The sequence below is a fragment of the Rhinolophus ferrumequinum genome, chromosome 10, assembly GCF_004115265.2.
Source record: "Rhinolophus ferrumequinum isolate MPI-CBG mRhiFer1 chromosome 10, mRhiFer1_v1.p, whole genome shotgun sequence".
Classification (NCBI taxonomy): Eukaryota; Metazoa; Chordata; class Mammalia; order Chiroptera; family Rhinolophidae; genus Rhinolophus; species Rhinolophus ferrumequinum.
Genome location: NC_046293.1, coordinates 53,151,303 through 53,170,708, shown reverse-complemented (window position 1 = coordinate 53,170,708; position 19,406 = coordinate 53,151,303). Strand labels below are relative to the sequence as shown.

Sequence of the window (19,406 nt, the reverse complement as noted above, 5' to 3'; positions counted from 1 at the left end):
CCCCTCCTTTCAAATATCCCCAGCGACCAATCAGCGAGAGCTTCGTAACGCCGGTGGGCCGCGCGGCGCACTGGGAGTTGTAGTTTATTTGCTGTGCTGCATCTTCACGTGACGCCGGCATGCCGGGTGGTGGTGCTCCAGGCATTAAGGCCTATAGCGGGCACGAGTTTTCCAGTCAGGGGAGAGTTCCTCAGCTACCCATCGCTTAGCCGCTATCAAGAAGGCCAGCCCCATGCTTCCTCTCCCCTTTATCTTCAGAGCTCAGAAAGAGTTTAAATTTCAAGAGAAATACGCTAGACAACAAAAAGAACTTACTGGGAATTCACAAGGTTGGGGTTACCAGGAACAAAAGGGCATATTCTTTCATGGAATTCTTTTAAAATACGTATAGTTTTTGCGGGGCGCTGACATGAGTACCGTCGGGATTTCCAGCTCTCTCTCTGCCTTCCAGCTTTGCTCCTTCCATCAATTGGATTATGTGAGGAAGACAGAGGATCTAGCCCTCCTTGATGGGGGATGAAGGGTGGGGGATGGCATAGGGATTGTGAGTGACAGGAAGAATTAGGAAAATTCATTTACCCGGATATTTCACAGTTTCTAATGACATGTTTGGTAAGTATTAACTACTTCCCTAAACACAGATTCTGTTGGCTCTGCTGGTCTTTCCTTCCTCCACCAAAAAATTCAGTTCAAAACTCTGGTCTTCCAGTTAGCTTTTTTCTGATGAACTCTATTGGATAACTCATCTTTCTCTATCATCCTCTTTCTTCATCATCAAGCTCTTTTGTGAGGTGAATATCTACTACGGAAGACTGTTTAAAACAAAGACAACATCTCTAAAGAATCTCAGTGTTAGAATGGTAATAATGCAGGTGCTGTGTGTTGTAGACATTACACACATATTTCTTGCAAGGTGATGGACCCAGCAGAGAGGAGGTATTCATAAACAATAAATACATCAATTCTCTCAGTTCCTCTTGCTTACACCTGAGCAATCAGTGCTCATTTACAGGTTGTATAGCAAGTGTTCTGGGACTTTTTTCCTATGTATTTATTGTATCTACTTGATTCTAAATGCCTCAAGGGCAGAGAACTTATTCTTTTTTATTCCTCTTCCACTTCTTATAAGTAGGAAATTCTTTAAGTATCAAAAGATGAATAAAAGCCGATCAATATGAACTTGAGTCACATAATTCAATCCCTTACCTGAATCTCAAGTTTATAGAGCACAGGATGGGGGTGGCCAGTTAGCTCAGTTGGTTAGAGCGTGGTGCTAATAACACCAAGATTGCCAGCTCGCTCCCCCCATGGGGCACTGCGAGCTGCGCCCTCCTTAAAAATAAATAAATAAATAAATAAATAAATAAATAAATAAAGTAAAAAAGAGCACAGAATGGTGGAAAGAGCTTTGAATTTGATTCTGAACTGAGGAACTGGATTCTGATTCCAGTCAAATTTATTATTAATCTGTGAAATGGAGAAGTAACATCAAACCTCACTACCTCCCAGGGCTTCTACCAGCCTCAAATAGAATAGCCTTGAAATGCTTTCCAAAGGCCTGAACAATGCTTTGCAGTCATTAAAAAGCATGTCTTGTATGTACTGACATATAAAGATGTCAGAGATACATGAATGATTGTTACAGTTTTCCTGTGGATTTTAATTGTTTTAAACAGAAAAACAAGACATAGTGTTACATTACAAAAAACAAAGTTGCAGAATAGCATGAATGGTATGATTCAATTTTTATTAAAGAAACAAAAAACTAATATTAAATCATATTGTTTAACAGTGGTATGAAGAGTGGGATTAAGCGAGCCTGTCATTTTTGATGTCTTATATTTCTATATGTATTTATATTTGTAATATACAGAGGGTGCCAAAAAAAGTATACACATTTTAAGAAAGGAAAAAAAATGTATTAAAATTGTAATACTCAACATATATCGATAACAAAAGATGGATACGTCATGTGTACATTTTTTTGGCACCCCGGTATTTATGTATCAATATAAATATATGTATTGTAATATAACATTAAGTAAACAGATTTACATTCACATAGTCATGTTAAATATGTAGTTCTGTATTTGCATTTGACTATTTTACAATGAGCCCATATAACTTTTGTATTGTAAACAAAACAAAACCTTAAACCAAATGGGAAGTATTTTTATAACATTAGATCTGATCCCAAACATGACAAACTTTTGTTTGCTTTATAATTCTATTCTGTGGTTGTGTGGGGTAGTGGTGGCAAAAATAATAAAAGGGACAAGGAGAACCACAGGATTGGGGTTAGAAGAGTAGGGAGTGGAACCTAGACCCAGCCAAAAGGCCATGGCCATTAGCTGGGAACAGCCCCCTCCCTTCCCTAAGCAAGGACTGAATTTCCAGGAAGAGGTCGTCCTCCAAGCCTCAGAACCCAGTACTGTCCTCACGCCCCAATTCTCCTGCCTTCTTATCCATTGGCTCCTGGTTCCTTGGGATGTTTCTGCTCTCCTCAGGATCACTTAAAAGCTCCAAATCAAATAATCATGTGACCAGCTGGATGGAAATTCAAAAAATCAGGAGGCTCTTCGTGAAAGATGGTGGTATGTATCAAGTCTGACACCAAATTGACCTTCCCACTTGAGGAAGAGGAAATGAGTTCAAGTGGAATGTACTGACACCCTACTCAGCAGCTCACATACCCCAAAGTAGAAGGCCTGTCAGATAGCTGGATACTTCTGTTTGGACCTGCACCAAGCATAAACATTGCTGGAACTCACCCAACCTCTGGGATGTGTTGGAAAGTTCTACACCCCATTACAGCCCCAGCCACTCATTTTCACACCCAAATCTGGATAGCCTCAGCTGGATTGAAAAGTTGAAAAATAAAATATAAAAGCAAACACTTATGCAGTGCTTACACTGTAGGCTAAGTATTAGGCTAAGCATTTAAATTTAGTAATGCATTTAATCTTCACAAGCGCCCTATGGGGTAGAAAGGACACTATCATCCCCATTTTACAGATGAGGAAACTGAGGCACAAATTTGAACCCAGGTGGTCGGGCTCTGGTTCCATGCTCTTAACCAGTTCCCTCTGCTGCTGCTTAGCAGAGTATCGTGAGTAATATTTTGCAGGCAGTGTTTACCTGCTGAACCAATCCTTTATTTGACCTATGTAGGCAGATACCCCAAAGTGGACCAAATGGCCAACGCTAACTGCTCCCACTCTCTGGTCCTTCCCCAGGGATAGGGCTTGGGATGAGGGAGCAGGGCTAGAGAGGGAAAGGCAAGTAGATGAAGGCCCAGGAGATACAGGAAATACATGTCATAGAAGGGGCACTGGGCAGACAGCAAGAGACAAGGTTTAGCCTCGGCTTTGGCATTCACTTGCTACATGCCCTTTCTTTAAGGGGATTTTCCTTTTGGGGAAAAGAAAGTCACCAGCACCTAGTAGTAATGCAATGCATGACATATAGTAGGTGCCTGATAAAAATATATTTAAGTCTGAATGGACAATGTCTAAGATGCCTGTAAGCTCCCAACACCCTGTGAGCCTGACAGGAAAGAATCTGCCCCACTCCATCTGCCACCAGCCCCTTTGAAGAAAACTCAGCAGTGACAAAGTCAAAGGAACTCATTAGTCTGTCTTCTCTACCCCCCAATTTCCTTATCACTTAGGAATGTGGGGCCCCCTCATACTTACATCAGTAAATAATTACTGTCATCCAGAACAACAAATCATTAACTAGGCTCTAGATTCTAGTCTAATAGACAGTTGCCAAATGGGCAGCTCTTGAAAAGCCAGGTGTGATCTAGCCCATCTCCTCTCCAGACATTTACCGAGTACAGCCATGGGCAAAGCGCTCACTTGTGTGCATATATAGGGGGACAAAGGCAAATAAGACACAATTTCTTCCTGTCCTCAAGTATAGTAAAGAGAGACAGAAAGGCTACAAATAACTATAAAATACATCTAGGTCCAGCTCAACAGGGCAGAAAGAGGAAGTGGAGTTATTGTAATAGACTCTGTCTTAGCCTCAAGATAGGGAAGGCAAAGGTATCTGCTTTTCGTATTTAACCTCAACTTCTATTCCCTGCAGCCTAGAGATGGGGACTGGCGAGGCATGTCTTGTTTTTCTATTCTGAGTAGGGACCTGAGACCACCTCAGCCTCACCCTGCAGAATCCCATCCATACTGCATTCCTCCAGCACCAGTTGATGGTATCTCTCCACGCAGGTAGGGACTTGCAGGTCTTGAAACATCTTGCATCTTCCTGTCTAGGAAGCAGTCTGGGACCCAAGGAAAGGTCATCAATCCCTTTCCAGAACAGTGGTTCCCCCATGCCCATCTCAAGCACATTCCAGGACACACCCTTGAGCCTACCCTCCCTCTATCCCCACCCGTCTTAGAGCTGGCTCTGCTTCCCCTGAGAAGCCCAGGTGCTGGTGGGAGGAGGAAAGGCAGATATCATCAGAGGTGAGGCAGGGAGGGGCCCACAGAACTGGTGTTCCCACTAGTACTGTTTCCTGCCCCAATGGCTCCCTCACCCTCACTCAGTCTGGGTGGGGAAGAGTCAGGTACAGACAAGATGTCCCAGTCCATCAGTCATTCACTGCTCTCTGCCCTTGGGAGCCCTTCAGTTAGCTTTCAAGCAAGGATACGGAACCTGGTAGGCCCAAGTAATTAATGCTGGACAAATGGTACATTCATAGCCACAGAGGCTGAAGGCAGGTAGCGTGTATGTGCTGAGCAACAAGCTTCTTCCTGTAGGAAGGCCCAAGATTTGCCCCAAGGGGTAGTCATAGAAGTAGCCCAAGCTACTGGTTTGCTCCACATGCTCCACAGATCATCTCACCCTGGATGTGGAGCAAAGGTTTTGCTTGGCAACTGGGGAGGGTGCCTGTTCCCAGGGTAACAGGATATGGAGGACCTAGGAGCCTCAGGCATTGCCCATCCATTTCTGCTGAGAGGCAATGCCACAGCTCTCACTTTAAGTTGGAGACAGTCTTAGAAAGCCTAGAAATACAAACCTTCTGTTAGTAACCCCACCTCTACCATTAAAACCTCCAGCTGCCCACACACCAGAAACTACTAAGGTGGGTACAGGTGAGGATGAGTAAATCAAATCAATGACCAGTTAAAAGTATTTATTTTTAAGTGGAAAGGGGAAAGGGAGTAACACAGAGGCAACTTTTGGCATCTTCTTTCCAGGCCATCACCCCCATGTGCTCCCCAACACAAAGCACTGGCAAGAGGGGCCCCCAGGACAGGCTGAGGGGCCAGATAGTCACAAAGTCAGTCACAGAGAGATCTGTACAACCATGGAGAGGTGGGATTCAAGAGTCTGTCCCAGCCCTCTTGTCCGGGAACAGGGTTAGAGCTCAGGGGCATAAGGCTCCCCAGAGGGTGAGGGCACTTGCAGTTCAGCATCGTGCCTTACCACGGTGAAGAGCCCCACCACTGCCAGCAGAGCCATCACCATGACAGCAGAGCAGATGCTGAACATGTTCCGAGTGCCTGTTTTGCGATCACTGTCATGGAGGACTAGGAGCCCCAGGCAGGCCAGTAAGTGCAGGGGTACCCGGAACCAGTTGAGTACACCAGCTTGCTCTGTCTCAGGGATCACCTTTCTCCGCAGGAAGCTCATGCTAGGAAAGTACAGCCCACAGGCCAATTCGATAAGTAGGAAGGCTATGAAGGACTCCACTGGACTCTCCTGGCCGGGGCTGGTGGAGAAAGTCAACATGAAGAGGGAGAAGACGACGATGAGGACAGCAAGGGAGAGTAGGTGCATAGGCTGAAGGTGGTACCTCTTGGAGGTAGCGATGCGGTATAAGGAAGAGCCGAGCAGGCTGGCAGCCATGAAGCTGGAGAAGATGATGCCCAGTGGGGCCCCATGTGGGTCCAGCACAGGTGTCCAGAGGAAGACAAAGATGAAGATGACACTCTCAAACAGGGCCTGTATGGTACCAAGCAGCAGCACACGGCGGTCCGACAGGAGGCAGCGCAGGCCCCCAGCACAGGTCCTTGAGAAGGCACGCTGCCGATCATAGTTCTCTCCCCAGTTGTGAAGGGCCAAGGCCCCAGCAAGAGCCAAGAGAGGGATAGCGGCCACAAAGGGCGCTACAGGCCCCAGCCCCATCCAGCAGGCCACAGCCTCAGCTGCCACACCTGCCACTACAGCTAGCACATGGTTCCAGAAGGCAGCTCGGGCAAAGGTAGCTGGGATCCACTCAGCAGGGAAGTCATGCCGCTCCACGTGCTCATGGATGTACCAGGCCTCGAAGGCGGAGAAGAGCAGGGCGGTGGACAACCCACCAAGTGCTCGGCCCACCAGCAACACAAAGTAGTCCAGAGATAGTTTGGTTAAGCAACACAGAGAGTAAGTGAGGGAGAAGAGGACACAAGACTTCTTGCGACCCAGCCAATCCACAAGGGAGGAGGCCACCAGTCCAAAGAGGACTGTGGAGGCAAGGCCACAGACATAGAGGATGGCAATTTGACCCTCCAGGAAGTGGTAATGCTGATAGAGTTTATAGAGGTAGGGGGCCTGAAGCCAGTCAGCTGCCAGGGCCAGGAAATAGACCTGATAGAAGTCCAGTTGAAATCGAAGGAAGGAGGGATTGCTGCAGGCCCTTCCAGGGGGCTTAGCCCGGCATCTTGACAGCTCCAACCCCAGGCAGGAGGCCAGGAGGACCACAAAAACAAGGTAGGCAGTCACCAGCATGGCGGGCCCCCGGACGACCTGGGGAAAGAAGGGGGTTTCGGAGTCACATCCATTGCCCAGGCAGCACTGTCAAGGGGCTGGGTGTCTAAGCAGACGGCAGCTCCACCCTACCCCCCTGCCAAATGCTCTTTCCCACCCCTCACCTCCACTCCCTCTGAGCTCAGACCGGAGGGACCAGTTGGGTGGGTGGGAGGAGTGGCCCGCCAGAGCGGTCTCTTAGGACACTGTGGGGCAGGGAGGGGTAAGAGGAGAGCGGAGAAGACTATGCCTTCGCCCCACCCTTGCCTGGCATATCAAAGAGGGAGTCCCTTCAGTAATCCCAGCCCCGCAAGTTAAGGGGCTGCTGCCCTCTTCCACAACAGCTTCTGCATACTTCCTTCTATTACCTTTCATCCTCTCTGGGGAGCTCATTTCGCCCTCAAAGTCTCGTCATCTGTCCCGGGCATCCCTCCCCCCTGCGCGGGCCTCTCAAGTTGCTTCAGGGTCACGCGCGTGCATCTAAGATTCCCCATCCTCCAGGTCACGGTCACCCCCCTGCGCCCCCTAGCCCCGGTCCAGAGCCACCACACCCGCTCGCGCCTCGCCCAGACCCTGTGTCACCTGCTGCCCCGGTCTGCGGGGACGCTCCGGACACGTCCGGCTCCAGGCCGCCCGGCCGCCCTAGCCTCTCCGGCTCCGGCTCCTGTTCCAGCAGCGCGCCCGCCCCTCACAGCCTGCTTCCGGGAACCGGGTAGGCCTCCGGCCGCCGCCATGATGGTCCTGTCACGTGACGGGGGCGCGGCACTCAAGCCCCGCCCCTCTTTGCCTTCTGGCGGGACTCCGGACGCCTGCTTGTGGAGTACTAGAGGCGAGCAAGGTTTGCTGTTCTGGGTCTGGCCACGTCCGCTGCCTCCCGTGACACCAGCTCCTGAGGCTCGGGATACCTTCGGGGCCACCCCGAAATAAAGGCCCATTTTCTCTCTCTTCCTCCGTGTTGTGGGTTAGAGAGCGCGGCTGTGCCCGGGAAGATGCCCACAGTCACGCAGAGCGCGGCGTTGGAGCTTCCCAGGGAATACCGCTGCCCTAAGCCGAGAGGGGCTCCTCTGTTCTCCCCTCTCCCACTGTAGTGCCCTCCAGGCCAGAAGTCAGTAAGGCCCTGACACCTGAGGGAGGCAGTGTGGTGTAAAGGACGTGGACTCGGCTGCAGACAAAGGCTCAAATCCCAACCCTGTCACTTACCAGCTGTCTGGCCTCCGGCAAGCCACATAACTTCTCAGTGTCCCAATTTCTTCGTCTGAAGTCATAGGAGAGCAGTGCTCAAATAAAAAGGCTAAAGTTCAGCGGCAGCATAGGGTTAAGAACTTCAGCCATGGAGCTGAACGCCCACTTTCTGCCACTTACGAACTGTATTACCTTGGAAAAGTTATTTAACTTCTCTCCAGCCTTAATATGATTGCTTTGAAACCCTCCAATGTCTTCCCATCTCACTAAGCATAAAAGCCAAAATCTTCTTAATGGCTAACAAACCCCTCTGTGCTCTGTTCTCTGCTACTTCCCTGACCTCATCTACCATTCTCCCTCCTACTCCTGCTCCATCTATACTGGTTACCACCAGGGCCTTTGCACACTGTGCCCTGTAAAATTCTGGTTCTCCCAGACATCCACATGGTTCCCCTCCTCAGCACCTCTAGTTCTCTGTTCAAATGTCACCTCATCAGAGAGGCCTTCCTTGGCCATCCTGTTTAAAATAGCAACAACGCTACCTCTTCCACGGTAATCGACCTGCTTTCCTTCCAATTCTCTATTCTCCTTTGCTGCGTTTTCTCCATAGCATTTAACACCATCTGGCATACTATATATTTTACTTGTTTACTATCTCTTCTCCCTATAGATATTGATATTTTGTTCACTTGTATTTCTAGTATTTAAACAGTTACCGGTGCATAAAAAAAATCAATAAATATTTGATAAATAAGTAAATGAGTAAATTAATCCATGTAAATTACTCTAAAAAGCACTGGCCCATATTAGCTGTTAACACTTATCAAACAGTTATTATATGCCTAAGCTCTATTTTAAGAAATCCTGGGCCAACAACTATAGGTGAATTATCTCATTTAACTGTCACAAAAACCCATAAGGTAGGTACTATTATTATCCCCTAGAATTGGGAAGATTAGGTAACATGTCCAGAGTCAGAACTGGGACCCAGATCTTTCCAATTCCATGCTCATGTGGTTTCCGAAAAGCATAAATGACTTCACCTGGCTGCACAGGTAATTAGTAAATGTTGGTTTTCTTTATATTAAAGTGGCGGGGGGCAGGAGTTTCTGGGATTACATCTAGAAAAATACTTTCTTATGATAAAGGAAACAGCTGAGATTTATATCCAAGCTCCAAAGTGCCTTCATCCCTAACGGGCAAACTTCTAGAAAGTAGAAAGGGTCAGTGGTTCCCATGTACTCATCTAGAAACACTAAAACTCAAAAAATCATGATTTCCCCAAGGTCATTCATTCAGTGAGTGAGGGCATTGCTGACCCAAATGCCCTCCATCCCAGTCCTGGGCTGAAGCCCCTGAACTCATGACTCCCAGTCTCTCAGTTCTTGGTGGTTTTTTTCTTTGGGAATGGAGGTCATTCTGAATGAAAGCAGGGAGTGGGACAGAATGGCCTTACATTTCTTGCCTTCTGTTTTTCAGGACGGAGGCCAATTTTCTCTCATTATTGAGTTGCATTTTGTTCAGAAGCACCTGATAGAGAGAAACTTAAAGGAAGGTTACATTATTTTGGATTATTTTTGTTTATTTTAGGACCTATTCAAAATATGTTTTCTCTTTAAGGTCCCACTGGCCCCTCAGAGCTGTAAGGCACGCTGGGAAAGTACCTAAATGTGGGGAATGTGCCAGCAGAGGACTGGAGAAGATAAAGGACAGCCTGTGAGTGCAATCCATCTCTGGGACATGCTTCTAGTAGAGGACAGGGAGGGCTGGGGTCTGTGTGTGGGGAGTAACACAGAGGAATTCTTGGCTTTCAGGGTAGGTGGGGAAGATGCTCTGGGAGTTCCTAGGAAGTATGCTTACCAAAGGAGCATTATTTAAAACTTTTATTATAAACATGTTCAAACATACGCAAAGGTAGAGAGCATAGTTCTGTGAACCTCTATATACTTAATTCAGCAATATTCATTTTGTCACTTTGTTCCCTCTACTCCTTTTTTTCTGTCCTTTTTTATTGCCAAAATATTTAAAATTACATATGTCACTTCACTCCATAAGTCAGTATGCATCTCTAGAAAATAAGGACTTTTTTCTTAATTTTACATCTAACAAAGTCATTTTTACATCTAACAAAATCAACACTGATTCCTTGGCATAGTAAATACCTACGCCATCATTAACTGTCCCCAACTGTCTGAAAATATCCTTTTTAACATTTGGGTTTTACAAATCAGGAACCAAACAAGGTCCTCCTGTTCCATGTTGTAGTTGTCTTTTTATGTCCCCTCTCACCTTTTCCCCCCAGCCATTGACTAGTTGAAAAAATGCAGTCAGATTTCCTTCAGAATGTCCCACATTCTTGATGTGTCTTCTGACTTCCTTGTTGTGTCATTGAATTTGTTCTTCCACCCCCCGGTATTGCCTAGTAAATGGAGGTTAACTTTAGAGTTTTGATTAGTATCACGTTCAGTGTTTTTGTTTGGCAAGAGTCCTTCATAGGTGGAGCTGAACCCCTCAGACTGTGATCTGAGGCCCTCACATCAAGAGGTACACGCTGTGGTTGTGCTGCTTTTAATGATGCTAAGATTCATCAAGGGTCCAGGTGGTAACAGCTTGATTCTTCCATTATAAAGTTCTCCATCAACCATCATCCTTGGTTTCATCCACTGAAGATACTTTGATCAATTATTGCATTAAAGGTTGCAAAATGGTAATTTTTCTTATTCCATATTCCTTCAATATTAGCTGGAATTCTTCTGTAAATAAGAGGTTTTCTCTACCACCTACAGCTATGTGGCTACCGTGAAATATAGTTTACATAGGAGAGGCAGAATACATGCTTAATTCATTTTTTTCTAATTGCTAATTTTCAGAATAAGAAGTTGGGAGAAGCATTGTTTTTCAAAAAGTTTGGGATGGATGGCCTGGACAGTGGGTGGGTAAAGGAGGGACTATTCTGGTAGCTGTGTCCAGCCCTTGCTCACTCCAAGACATGGGGTATGGGGGGGACAGACAGATATTAGAGGACTTGGTGTCCTTGGACAGAAATGGGATGGTCATGAGACAGGCCTAGTATGCAGGCAGCTGCAGGGGAGAGAAAGAGAGAGAGAGAAAGAGAGAGAGGAAGTGAAAAAACAGCTAGACACAGATGCTAGGAAGAGAGATACACAGAAAGGGAACAGAAATGAGAGATCATGAATGAAATGCACCCAGAAGCAGAATAGGACAGAAAAGCATAGATATGAGATGGATGAAAATACCAAGGAAGAAATAGACATGAAGACATCAACTGAGACGGAAGGAGGAAGAAAAAGACATATATGTTTAGTAAAATTTAAATTAGAAGGGGAAATAGAGGAAGGGAGAATTAGAGGGGCAGAGAGTGGGGGAAACAGATGTCAAGACACAACTTAGGTGAAGGCAGAATGCCTTGTGACAGAGGTGACAGAGAAAGAAGGAAACAGAAATGGAGAGAGTGTCACAGAAAGATGAAGAAAAGACAAACTGAAAGATAAAGAGATAAAAAAGAAAGAACATGAGGACCTATTATAATACAATAAATAAATAAATAGATAAATAAATAGATAGATAGATAGATAAATCAATAAATACCAAAGAAAGGGTCCCAGAGAAGAAGGCTGGGACAGAGAAGGCTGAGAAAGACTAGTGTCAAAGAACTTGAGAAATGTGGAGGGGGTGCTCAGGTACTCTCAGCTTAGGATCCAGTCCTGGGCAAATACCTGGGTCTCTCACTTCCAGCTTCCTCATGGTGGCTTCTCCAAACTCCCAGTTCCGCCGCCAGGGGCAGGGGATGTATGACTAGCTATGTGTGGATGGGAGCACCGGCAGCTGAGTCATGTTCCCAGCTTCCCTCATCCCCATGCCCGATAAGCGTAGATGTCACAGATGGGATTAATCCTGGAAGACTGAGGTCATAAAGCTGGGCAAGCACTCAGAGGTTTGAAAGACAAGACATCCAGGCAGAAAGCACCAGGTTCCTAGAAGCAAATGACCGTGTAAGATGCCATGACATCCAAGGGGAGGGAGGAACCAGAAACCCTCTGCTCAGCCTCCTTTTCTGGTACAAGAGCCACTGACCGACCATCTGTGCCTGACTCAAGATGAGCGGTAAAGGCTCCAGAGACTCTTGGGTCAGTCAGGATATGGCCAGAGGTCCAAGGGGCAAGAAATGGCCCCTGGACAAAGGATTCCCCTGCCACCTCTAGAGGAAGAATCTATCTTATCTATATGTGAATCGCAAAGGAGTAGAGCCAAGAAGGGTCTCCAGGGGAGGCTGACTAGAGGGGGAAAATGGCCAACTTGCTCACCTTCAGGGGCCATGGAGGAGGCTCTGAGAAGAACAGTTTCCATTCCAGAAGTTGCAGAAGAGGAGGTTCTGGAACCAGCAGGAACATACCCAGAAAGTAACTTCAAAGTAGATGCCAGCTCTCACCCCCAGGACTGAGGAGGATGGGGGGGGGGGTTTGGGGGGTGGGGGTATGGCTCTCAGCAGCCTGCTGCCTTTACCTGCCTGGGGGAGGGGTCCAGGTTAACCCTCTCACTCCACCCAGAGCTTCTGCCTCCTGCCTGAGAAGGCAGCTACAGAAGTGCTCCAGAATAGATGATCCCTGGGGGGGCGGGGGGCAGCCTACCTAGACTATCAGACAGCGTCCCTGAGAGGTGCGTTGTCCCCTGAAACAGCAGCTGCAATGGCCAGTGGAGGTTGGAGGTCCCCAGACAGGCCCTCGCCTGCAGCTGCAGCTGTCACTGTAGCCCAAGCAGGAGCTCCCACAGGCAGCTTGACCCTTGGAGCAAGTGTAAATGGAGCAAGGAGAGGGGTGACAGCAGGTCAAATATGGACCAGAGCACAGGACACAGGAGCTGTGAGGACAAGTCAAGGGAGGAGAGGCAGGATAGGGAGGGCAGGAGCAGGTGCAGGGTGGGCCAGGGAAACTGGGACAGGAGGGGCAGGTAGCTGAGTTAGAGGGATAGGCAGTGGAGGAGCAGGTGGGAGGGGGGCAGCCAGGGCAGGGGCAAGCACAGGCAGAGGGGGAACAGGACAGGCAAGGAGAGGCAGCTGGTGGGCCGTGCCCAGAGGGTGCAGGAGGCTGTTGGTGGGTGGCCTTCTTGTTCCGAGGCCCCAAACGTAAGCCCAGAGAGAAGTCCATTAAGCCGCAGGAGCAGCCAGGCTGGGGGTTGGGTGAAGGGGAGGGCAAGGGGGGAGTCAAAGGGGCGGAGTGTTCGGCAGGATTAAACCTAAGACACTGCTGAGCCTTGCTGAGCCTTCAGAGAGTTCAGGCCTCCCCATCCAGCCCTCCTCTTGCGGGCCTGCCCGGCAGTACTCCCTCGGCCACCCTCCTCTCCACTGAAAACCCTCCAACTGCACCAGACCAGAACACGTTCTTCAAATATGACGTGCACTTTCATGCCTTCAGTCCTTTGTTCACTCTGTTCCTTCTGTTTGGAGTGCCTTTTCTCTTTTCTCCACCTGGCGAGGTCCTATAGTCTCTGAAGTCTTACCTTTTATTCAATCAAAAAGTATTCCTTGGGCTTCAGGCACCTGACACCTGCTTGGGTAAGGACCCAGCCCTTCACTCTCCAGCCCTGATGACCAGAATGGCTGCTTTATGCTCCCCAGCAGCCCCCAGCTGGGACTTAGGGAAGCAGCCGCAGCAGTGCTCGGAGACTGAGCCAGGGATACTGGTGGGAGCTGGCAGCTGAGGGAGGATGTCTGGGTTCTGGGTGTTTCCAGACAGGGCAAGTCCCAGGTGTGGGGGTGGGGATGCCCAGCTGCCTGTGGGAGACTGACAACCAGCCTGGACGAGACAGCTAAGTTTCCTCTCTTATGGAGCTCCGACAAAAGTGAGGGGTAGTGTGGGGACAGAGCCCCAGAAAGCAGTTTCCAGGCTCTCGGCCTCATGTGGAAAGGTGCTGGCTCAGGTAGTAAATGGCCATCAGCTGTGGCTGGTTGGCCGTCAGCTGTAGCCATTGAGTCATTGGCCACTACTAATATAACTGCTGCGGCTATGGAGGGAAGTCGAGGAGAGAGGAGGAGAGAGGAGGAGACTGAAGGAGAGTGGAGGAGAGTGGAGGAGAGTCGGTCGGTTGGCAGCAAAGCGGACAGCAGGTCGCACGTCGTGTAAACCCAGTGAGACCATAGTGGTATGACTTCCCTACCTATGGCTCCGTGGGTGTTCCTTTTTGGCCTAGCCATATCCTGCGTTCTTGTGTGGGGAACGGGACCAGAGACCCCGCCGGACACCCCGCGTGACAGGTGGTGTGGATGGGGACCACAATCAAAGAGGTAAACAAACAAATACATTAGCTTATTTCAGAGCATGCAAATGGCAATAAGAAAAACCGGGCAATGTGAGAAAAAGTGCCTTAGTAAAGTGGATCCATCAAAGCCCCACTACAGTCAGGTAGGACAGCCATTAAGGGTTTTGAGGGGAGATACAGTCTGTCAAGCCCTGGCAGACCAGGGGAAAGCTGCTGGAAGCTGAATAGAACCCAGGTGACTGAGCTGTGGAGAGAAATAAAGCTGCGAAGGGAATAAGGAGCTTAAATCAAGGAGGTTGAAATCTAAAATTCAGTTACCAGGGAAAGTGCCACTGAGAAGTAACCTTTTGGCAAAGCCCTGAAGAAAGTGAGGGGGTGAGTCATGTAGATATCTAGTGGAAGAACATTCCAGAGAGGGGGAACAGCAAGTACAAAGAGCAAAGAGGAATGATAATGGCAGAGGTAGAGAGCAAGGCAGAGGCCTTGGGACCCACAGGAGGGACTTGGAACTTATTCCAAGAAAAAGGGAAAACCACAGAAGGTTTTAGGCAAGAAAGTGTATGGGGCTTCTTGGTTCTACGCCTGCCTCTGGTTGGAATGTTTTGCTTCCTGTGGAATTGGTACAACCATTCTGGAAAACAGTTTGGCCTTATCTGATAAAGTTGAAATCTCCTGCACATACATTTTGACGCTTAGTTTTATAGCCTCGCAAATCTCTTACATGTGTGTACTGGGAAACCTGTACAAGAATGTTCTTAGCAGCATAATGAGAGCCCAAACTGAAAACAACTCAAACATCCACCAACAGTAGAGTAAAAAAATAAACTGTGGTATATTCATGTAACTGAATATTATGCAACAATGAAAAAGACAGTTATATGCAACAACGTGGATAAATCTCACAAACAAAATAAGTAAGACACAAAAGAGTTATTAATACAGTATCATTTCATGTATATAACCTCAAAAACAGGCAATGTTAAGCAATATTATTTGGGGATGCATATGTAGGTGCTAAAACTATAAAGAAAAACTGGGAAATAATAACCACAAAAGTCAGGATGGTGGTTCCTTCCTAGGGGAGGGATGGAATTATGAAAGGGATACATGGGAGCTTCTAGGATGTAAGAAATACTTTTTCTTGACCTGGGTAGCAGTTGAATAGGTATTTGTTTTATTCCAATTTATTCTGTACACTGTTCATAATATGTTTATATACTCTTTCAGAAAGAGAAAATTAAAGTACCACTTCTTTTCTGCTCCATGCTGCCTCATTCAAATCATTATGTTGAAGTTAGATATTCCTAGTTCATACATCTTTCCTACCAGACCTCGAGGACAGAAACCTTCCCTGTATTTCTGGCACCTGTCATTGTCTGGTATTTAGTAGATGCTCAATAACTATTTGCTGAACTGGATTGAGTTGAATTCCCCCAAGGCTCTCATCCCACAGAGAGGTGGCCCGCTAAAGAAGAGGAGGAAGCCTGCTGTGATGAATAGAGCTCAGTATCACCAACACGTGGGTTCCCATCTTAGCTCTGCCACTTCCTAGCTGTGTGATATTGGTCAAGTTGCTTAACCTCTCTGGTTCTCAGCTCCCTCTTCTGTGAAATGCAGGTGATAACTGCTACTTCTCTGGACTGCTGTGGGGATTAAGTGAATAATGTACATGCCTAACACAATGCCTGGAACATTTGGGTACTCAGCAAAGGATAGCTGCCCAACCCCCCCCCCCCAGCCCCACATCTCTTCAAAGGAGTCCGCTAGAAGGGGCAATCAGAGATCAAAGACCATCCCAGAGTGTGGGCCCACATCCTCAGGGCCCCTTGCGGCTAACTAAGGCTGAGATGTAGTCTGGTCAAGAGCTGTAGACAGAAAGATCCAACTGAAGCTGAACAGATCCAGGCAGTTAGTGGGAGTTGGCAAGGGAGGTAAGACAGCAGGGTCTGGGAGTTTCCATCCAGGGGAAGTCCCGGGTGTGGGTACACAAGTGCCAGGGCGGCCCCACCCAATACCCTGGCCCCAGGGGATGTGGGCACAGGGAGGAAAGTGGGTCAGAGCAGGGCTGGAACTTAGCCCCATTGGTCCCATGACCTCTTTGCCAGCTCCAGAGGAGGTGTAGTCACAAAGAAGTCTGCTCCCTCCTCCAACGGGTCCTTAATTCCTTTTCTTCAGAAAGGAAGAACCTTGAAACCTTGGGACCTGGACAGGAGGAACTGGAAGCCCCCCAGCGGACAGAGGAGAGATAACCCCCTAAGCCCTGAGTGGAGGTTTTGTACAAAAAAGACTGCTGCACCCACCCACATGGTGACTAGCAGACACCTGGATCTCTCACCTCAGATACACTCTAGGCAACCGTGGAGGCAGACAGACACGATCTAGTTCCAGGAGCAGGACAGGTCAGGGCTGGATCTGAGGGGGGGTGAGTGCATGGTAGAACAGCTCGGAGGAGCCTCTGCTGAGACTCCAACTGGGCAAATGCAAGCATCCCTCACTTTGAGGGCTATGCCAAAAACATGGGGCCCTGTTTTCCGTGTATAATCTCAGACCTAAACCTATGGATTCCTCTTCTCTATATTTGCCTCTGTTTCCCTTTCTGGAGGAGTAGATGAAGGGAGGGGTGGAATCATTTCAGGGCAAGTTTCCTAGGTGTTGCACGGTCCTGCTTTGGGCAGTAGGAGGTGCTTACCATCCCTCCTTTGTAGCATATCCAAGGCTAGGTGGGGAGCAGGAATAGAGGGTCCCTCCTTTTTCTGGGGGAGCAGGGTGGCTGGGAGCCAGGACCTTGATTCCAGGGCCTTCACACATACTCTTCTGCTGCCCTCCCTTCTCTCTCCCCCTCACTCTTTCCCAGAAGCCTTTCTTGCTCTCCTTGGCTGGGGGGATATCCTGCAACTACCCATTTTTATCGTACCTTACACTTTTCCACAGTGGTTATCACTGGCAATTTTGTGGATTATTGGTTAACATCTGACTCCTCCCCCAGACTCCGGGCCTGCAAGGACAGGAACCATACCTGGGTATTCCCCAGGCCCAGCACAGTGCTTGGCATATAGTGGATGCTTAATAAAGATTTGTTGAATTCATGAAAGGTGCATGTTTAGGGAAGAAATTCCTAGCATTGTTTATGCTAGTTCTAAAATCTTGTGTTTCAAAATCAAGGCCTTGTTCTATGTCAGGATCTGGGCAACACAGGCTGGTAAGGACCTTCCACACACAAACTCATTCACCAAGAGAGTCAGCAAACTGGCAAGCAGCAGAATAAGCCTGGTATAAGGGGTGGAATTGAGCAAGTACCCCGGGCACGGCAGGCACCAGCCTTGGCACAGAGCAGGCCTAGGGAAGGAGGTGGGAAAGGAGGGGAGGGAGGGAAAGGAGAAGACACGTGTTGTACAAAACATGTTTTCATCACATTCTCCCCGGGTGCCCTGGTCTCCAAGCCCCAATGGCACTTCCGTGCCTTAATGATGTCCTTGGGGGTTGTAACAGAGCTCCTCTAACCTCCTGCAGACATCTGCTAGCCACCTCTGAGCATGGCATAGGTCATCCCCTCCAGTTCCACACTGGGCATGGGAAAATTACTTGTTCAGTGTCCTGATGCTGGTGTGGAGAGGGTGAGGGTGAAAATTTGGGGTGGGGCAATATAACAAAGTCAAGGCAGGCGGGACAGATTCTGGATCCTTTCCCTCTCAGGAGCTCTCCTTCTGGTCTTTGTGATGAGGGGAGCAAAGGAAGTCTGGTCCTAGGGCCCCTACCATACCATTTCTCTAAGTTGACAGGGTGACCAAGTGGAGCCATCGCAAACAGAGCAAAGCCTAGAAATAGGGATGACTCGAGAAAGAGAAATGAAGGGAGCTCTCTCCACCCGTTTTCAGGATGGGAGGCCCTCTTCCCAAGTTTCCTCCTGGAATCCCTGGATAGAAGACTGGCTCCATTGCAAGATGGAGAGAAGAAGAATCTGAATCCCTCCGAATATCCCTCTTCCTTGTTCCCCAGTCCTGTTTTAGCTCTTTAGTTTGACTTCGGAACTGCTACAGCCGCCAGACAGACCCCAATCACTGGGTCGTGGGGAGGCGTGGCGACCCTGAGGGGCGGGGCTGGTATAGGGCGGTTCTTCCTGGGCATCGCCCCCTGGCTGCTGTCCCTGGCTGGGGACGGAGGAGGCTACCAGAAGGGCGGAGCCACAGTTACCAAGACGGGTGGATGTTCAAACACCCACCGACGACAACGACGGGGGCAGACAGACAGACAAACCAGGACAAAGAGGAGGGCAAAGACAGATGGAATTCCAGACCTGTTCTCTCTTTCCAGGCTACTCCAAGTGCTTTGTCCCCTGTTTTAGCTTCCCTGTCTCCATCTGCTACCCCAATTGCACAATCTCAGAGCTCTTGGCCTAGGGACCCACCCCTGAGCCCCTCTAAGAAAAAGAAGGGGAAGAGTCCAGAGAGGAGAGACCCAGCAGGGAAAGCGTCATGGGGGTGGCGCCTGGTTCTGTGTCAGGATGCCCAGCCAAGGGCCCTGGAGGGAGTGGTGCCATCGCCTGGTCCTTGAGGACAGGAGCCTCATTCACTATATACCAAGTACAGATGTGCCAGGGGTGGGGGGAGCAGGGGGGTATCAGGGCCACATTCACCAACCACAGCTGGGCCCACCCTACAGCCACCACTCCCAGAGCAGGAGGGGTTAACTTTGCAGCCTCCTGGCAAGATCCCTACCACAGGCGGGGTGCCATCCCACCCCAGCATGGACGCCTGGGTCCAACTCCCTGACACCTGCCCCTCCCACACTGCTGAGAGCTGCTCCCAGGGTAACCGAGCAAAGTCAACAGCAGCTAGGCCACCTGGGGACGGGACCCTGGAGTATCTATTCCCAGCTCTTCCCGGCCCCAGAGTGAAAGGGAGGGCCTGTCAGCACCTCCATTGATGTCTCCTGTTCTCTAGAGATAGCCGCAGCATGCCCCTTCTTTCTTCCTCTCCTTCCTCTGACTCTGGCTACCAAAAGTGGCCTTTCCCAGGAGGGAGGACACCTGGCCCCCAGGGTGGCAGTGAGGACAGAGCCAAGTAATTCCAGTTTGGAAAATGTGACGTGACCAGGAGTCCCTGTCCCTATTGCTGGCCACTCAGGGATTGTTGCCAGAAAGGTCCTTTGGGTGCGTTTCTCCAGCCTAGCCAGCCCCTGCTACTGTTCTCCTTCTCCACTTTCTCACTTCC

General features: G+C 48.9%; 1 protein-coding gene across 2 annotated transcripts; it reads right to left on the bottom strand.

The window, feature by feature from the left end:
• Window positions 1-5,123: 5,123 nt before the first annotated feature.
• MFSD5 (major facilitator superfamily domain containing 5) lies at window positions 5,124-7,503 on the bottom strand. 2 transcript variants are annotated; one of them, XM_033118670.1, is made up of 2 exons: window positions 7,321-7,503; window positions 5,124-6,738 (listed from the first exon to the last, which is right to left on the bottom strand). In XM_033118670.1, exon 2 carries the CDS (start codon window positions 6,718-6,720, stop codon window positions 5,368-5,370), a length of 1,353 nt encoding a protein of 450 aa, XP_032974561.1. In that variant the 5' UTR covers window positions 6,721-6,738; window positions 7,321-7,503; the 3' UTR covers window positions 5,124-5,367. The 2 variants fall into 2 exon arrangements, with proteins under 2 accessions (XP_032974561.1, XP_032974562.1); XM_033118671.1 differs by lacking the exon at window positions 7,321-7,503 and adding an exon at window positions 7,107-7,230.
• Window positions 7,504-19,406: the final 11,903 nt, after the last annotated feature.

Excerpts from the sequence above, each read along its gene's own strand:
- MFSD5 (XM_033118670.1), bottom strand. The coding sequence starts at position 6,720 with ATGCTGGTGACTGCCTACCTTGTTTTTGTGGTCCTCCTGGCCTCCTGC.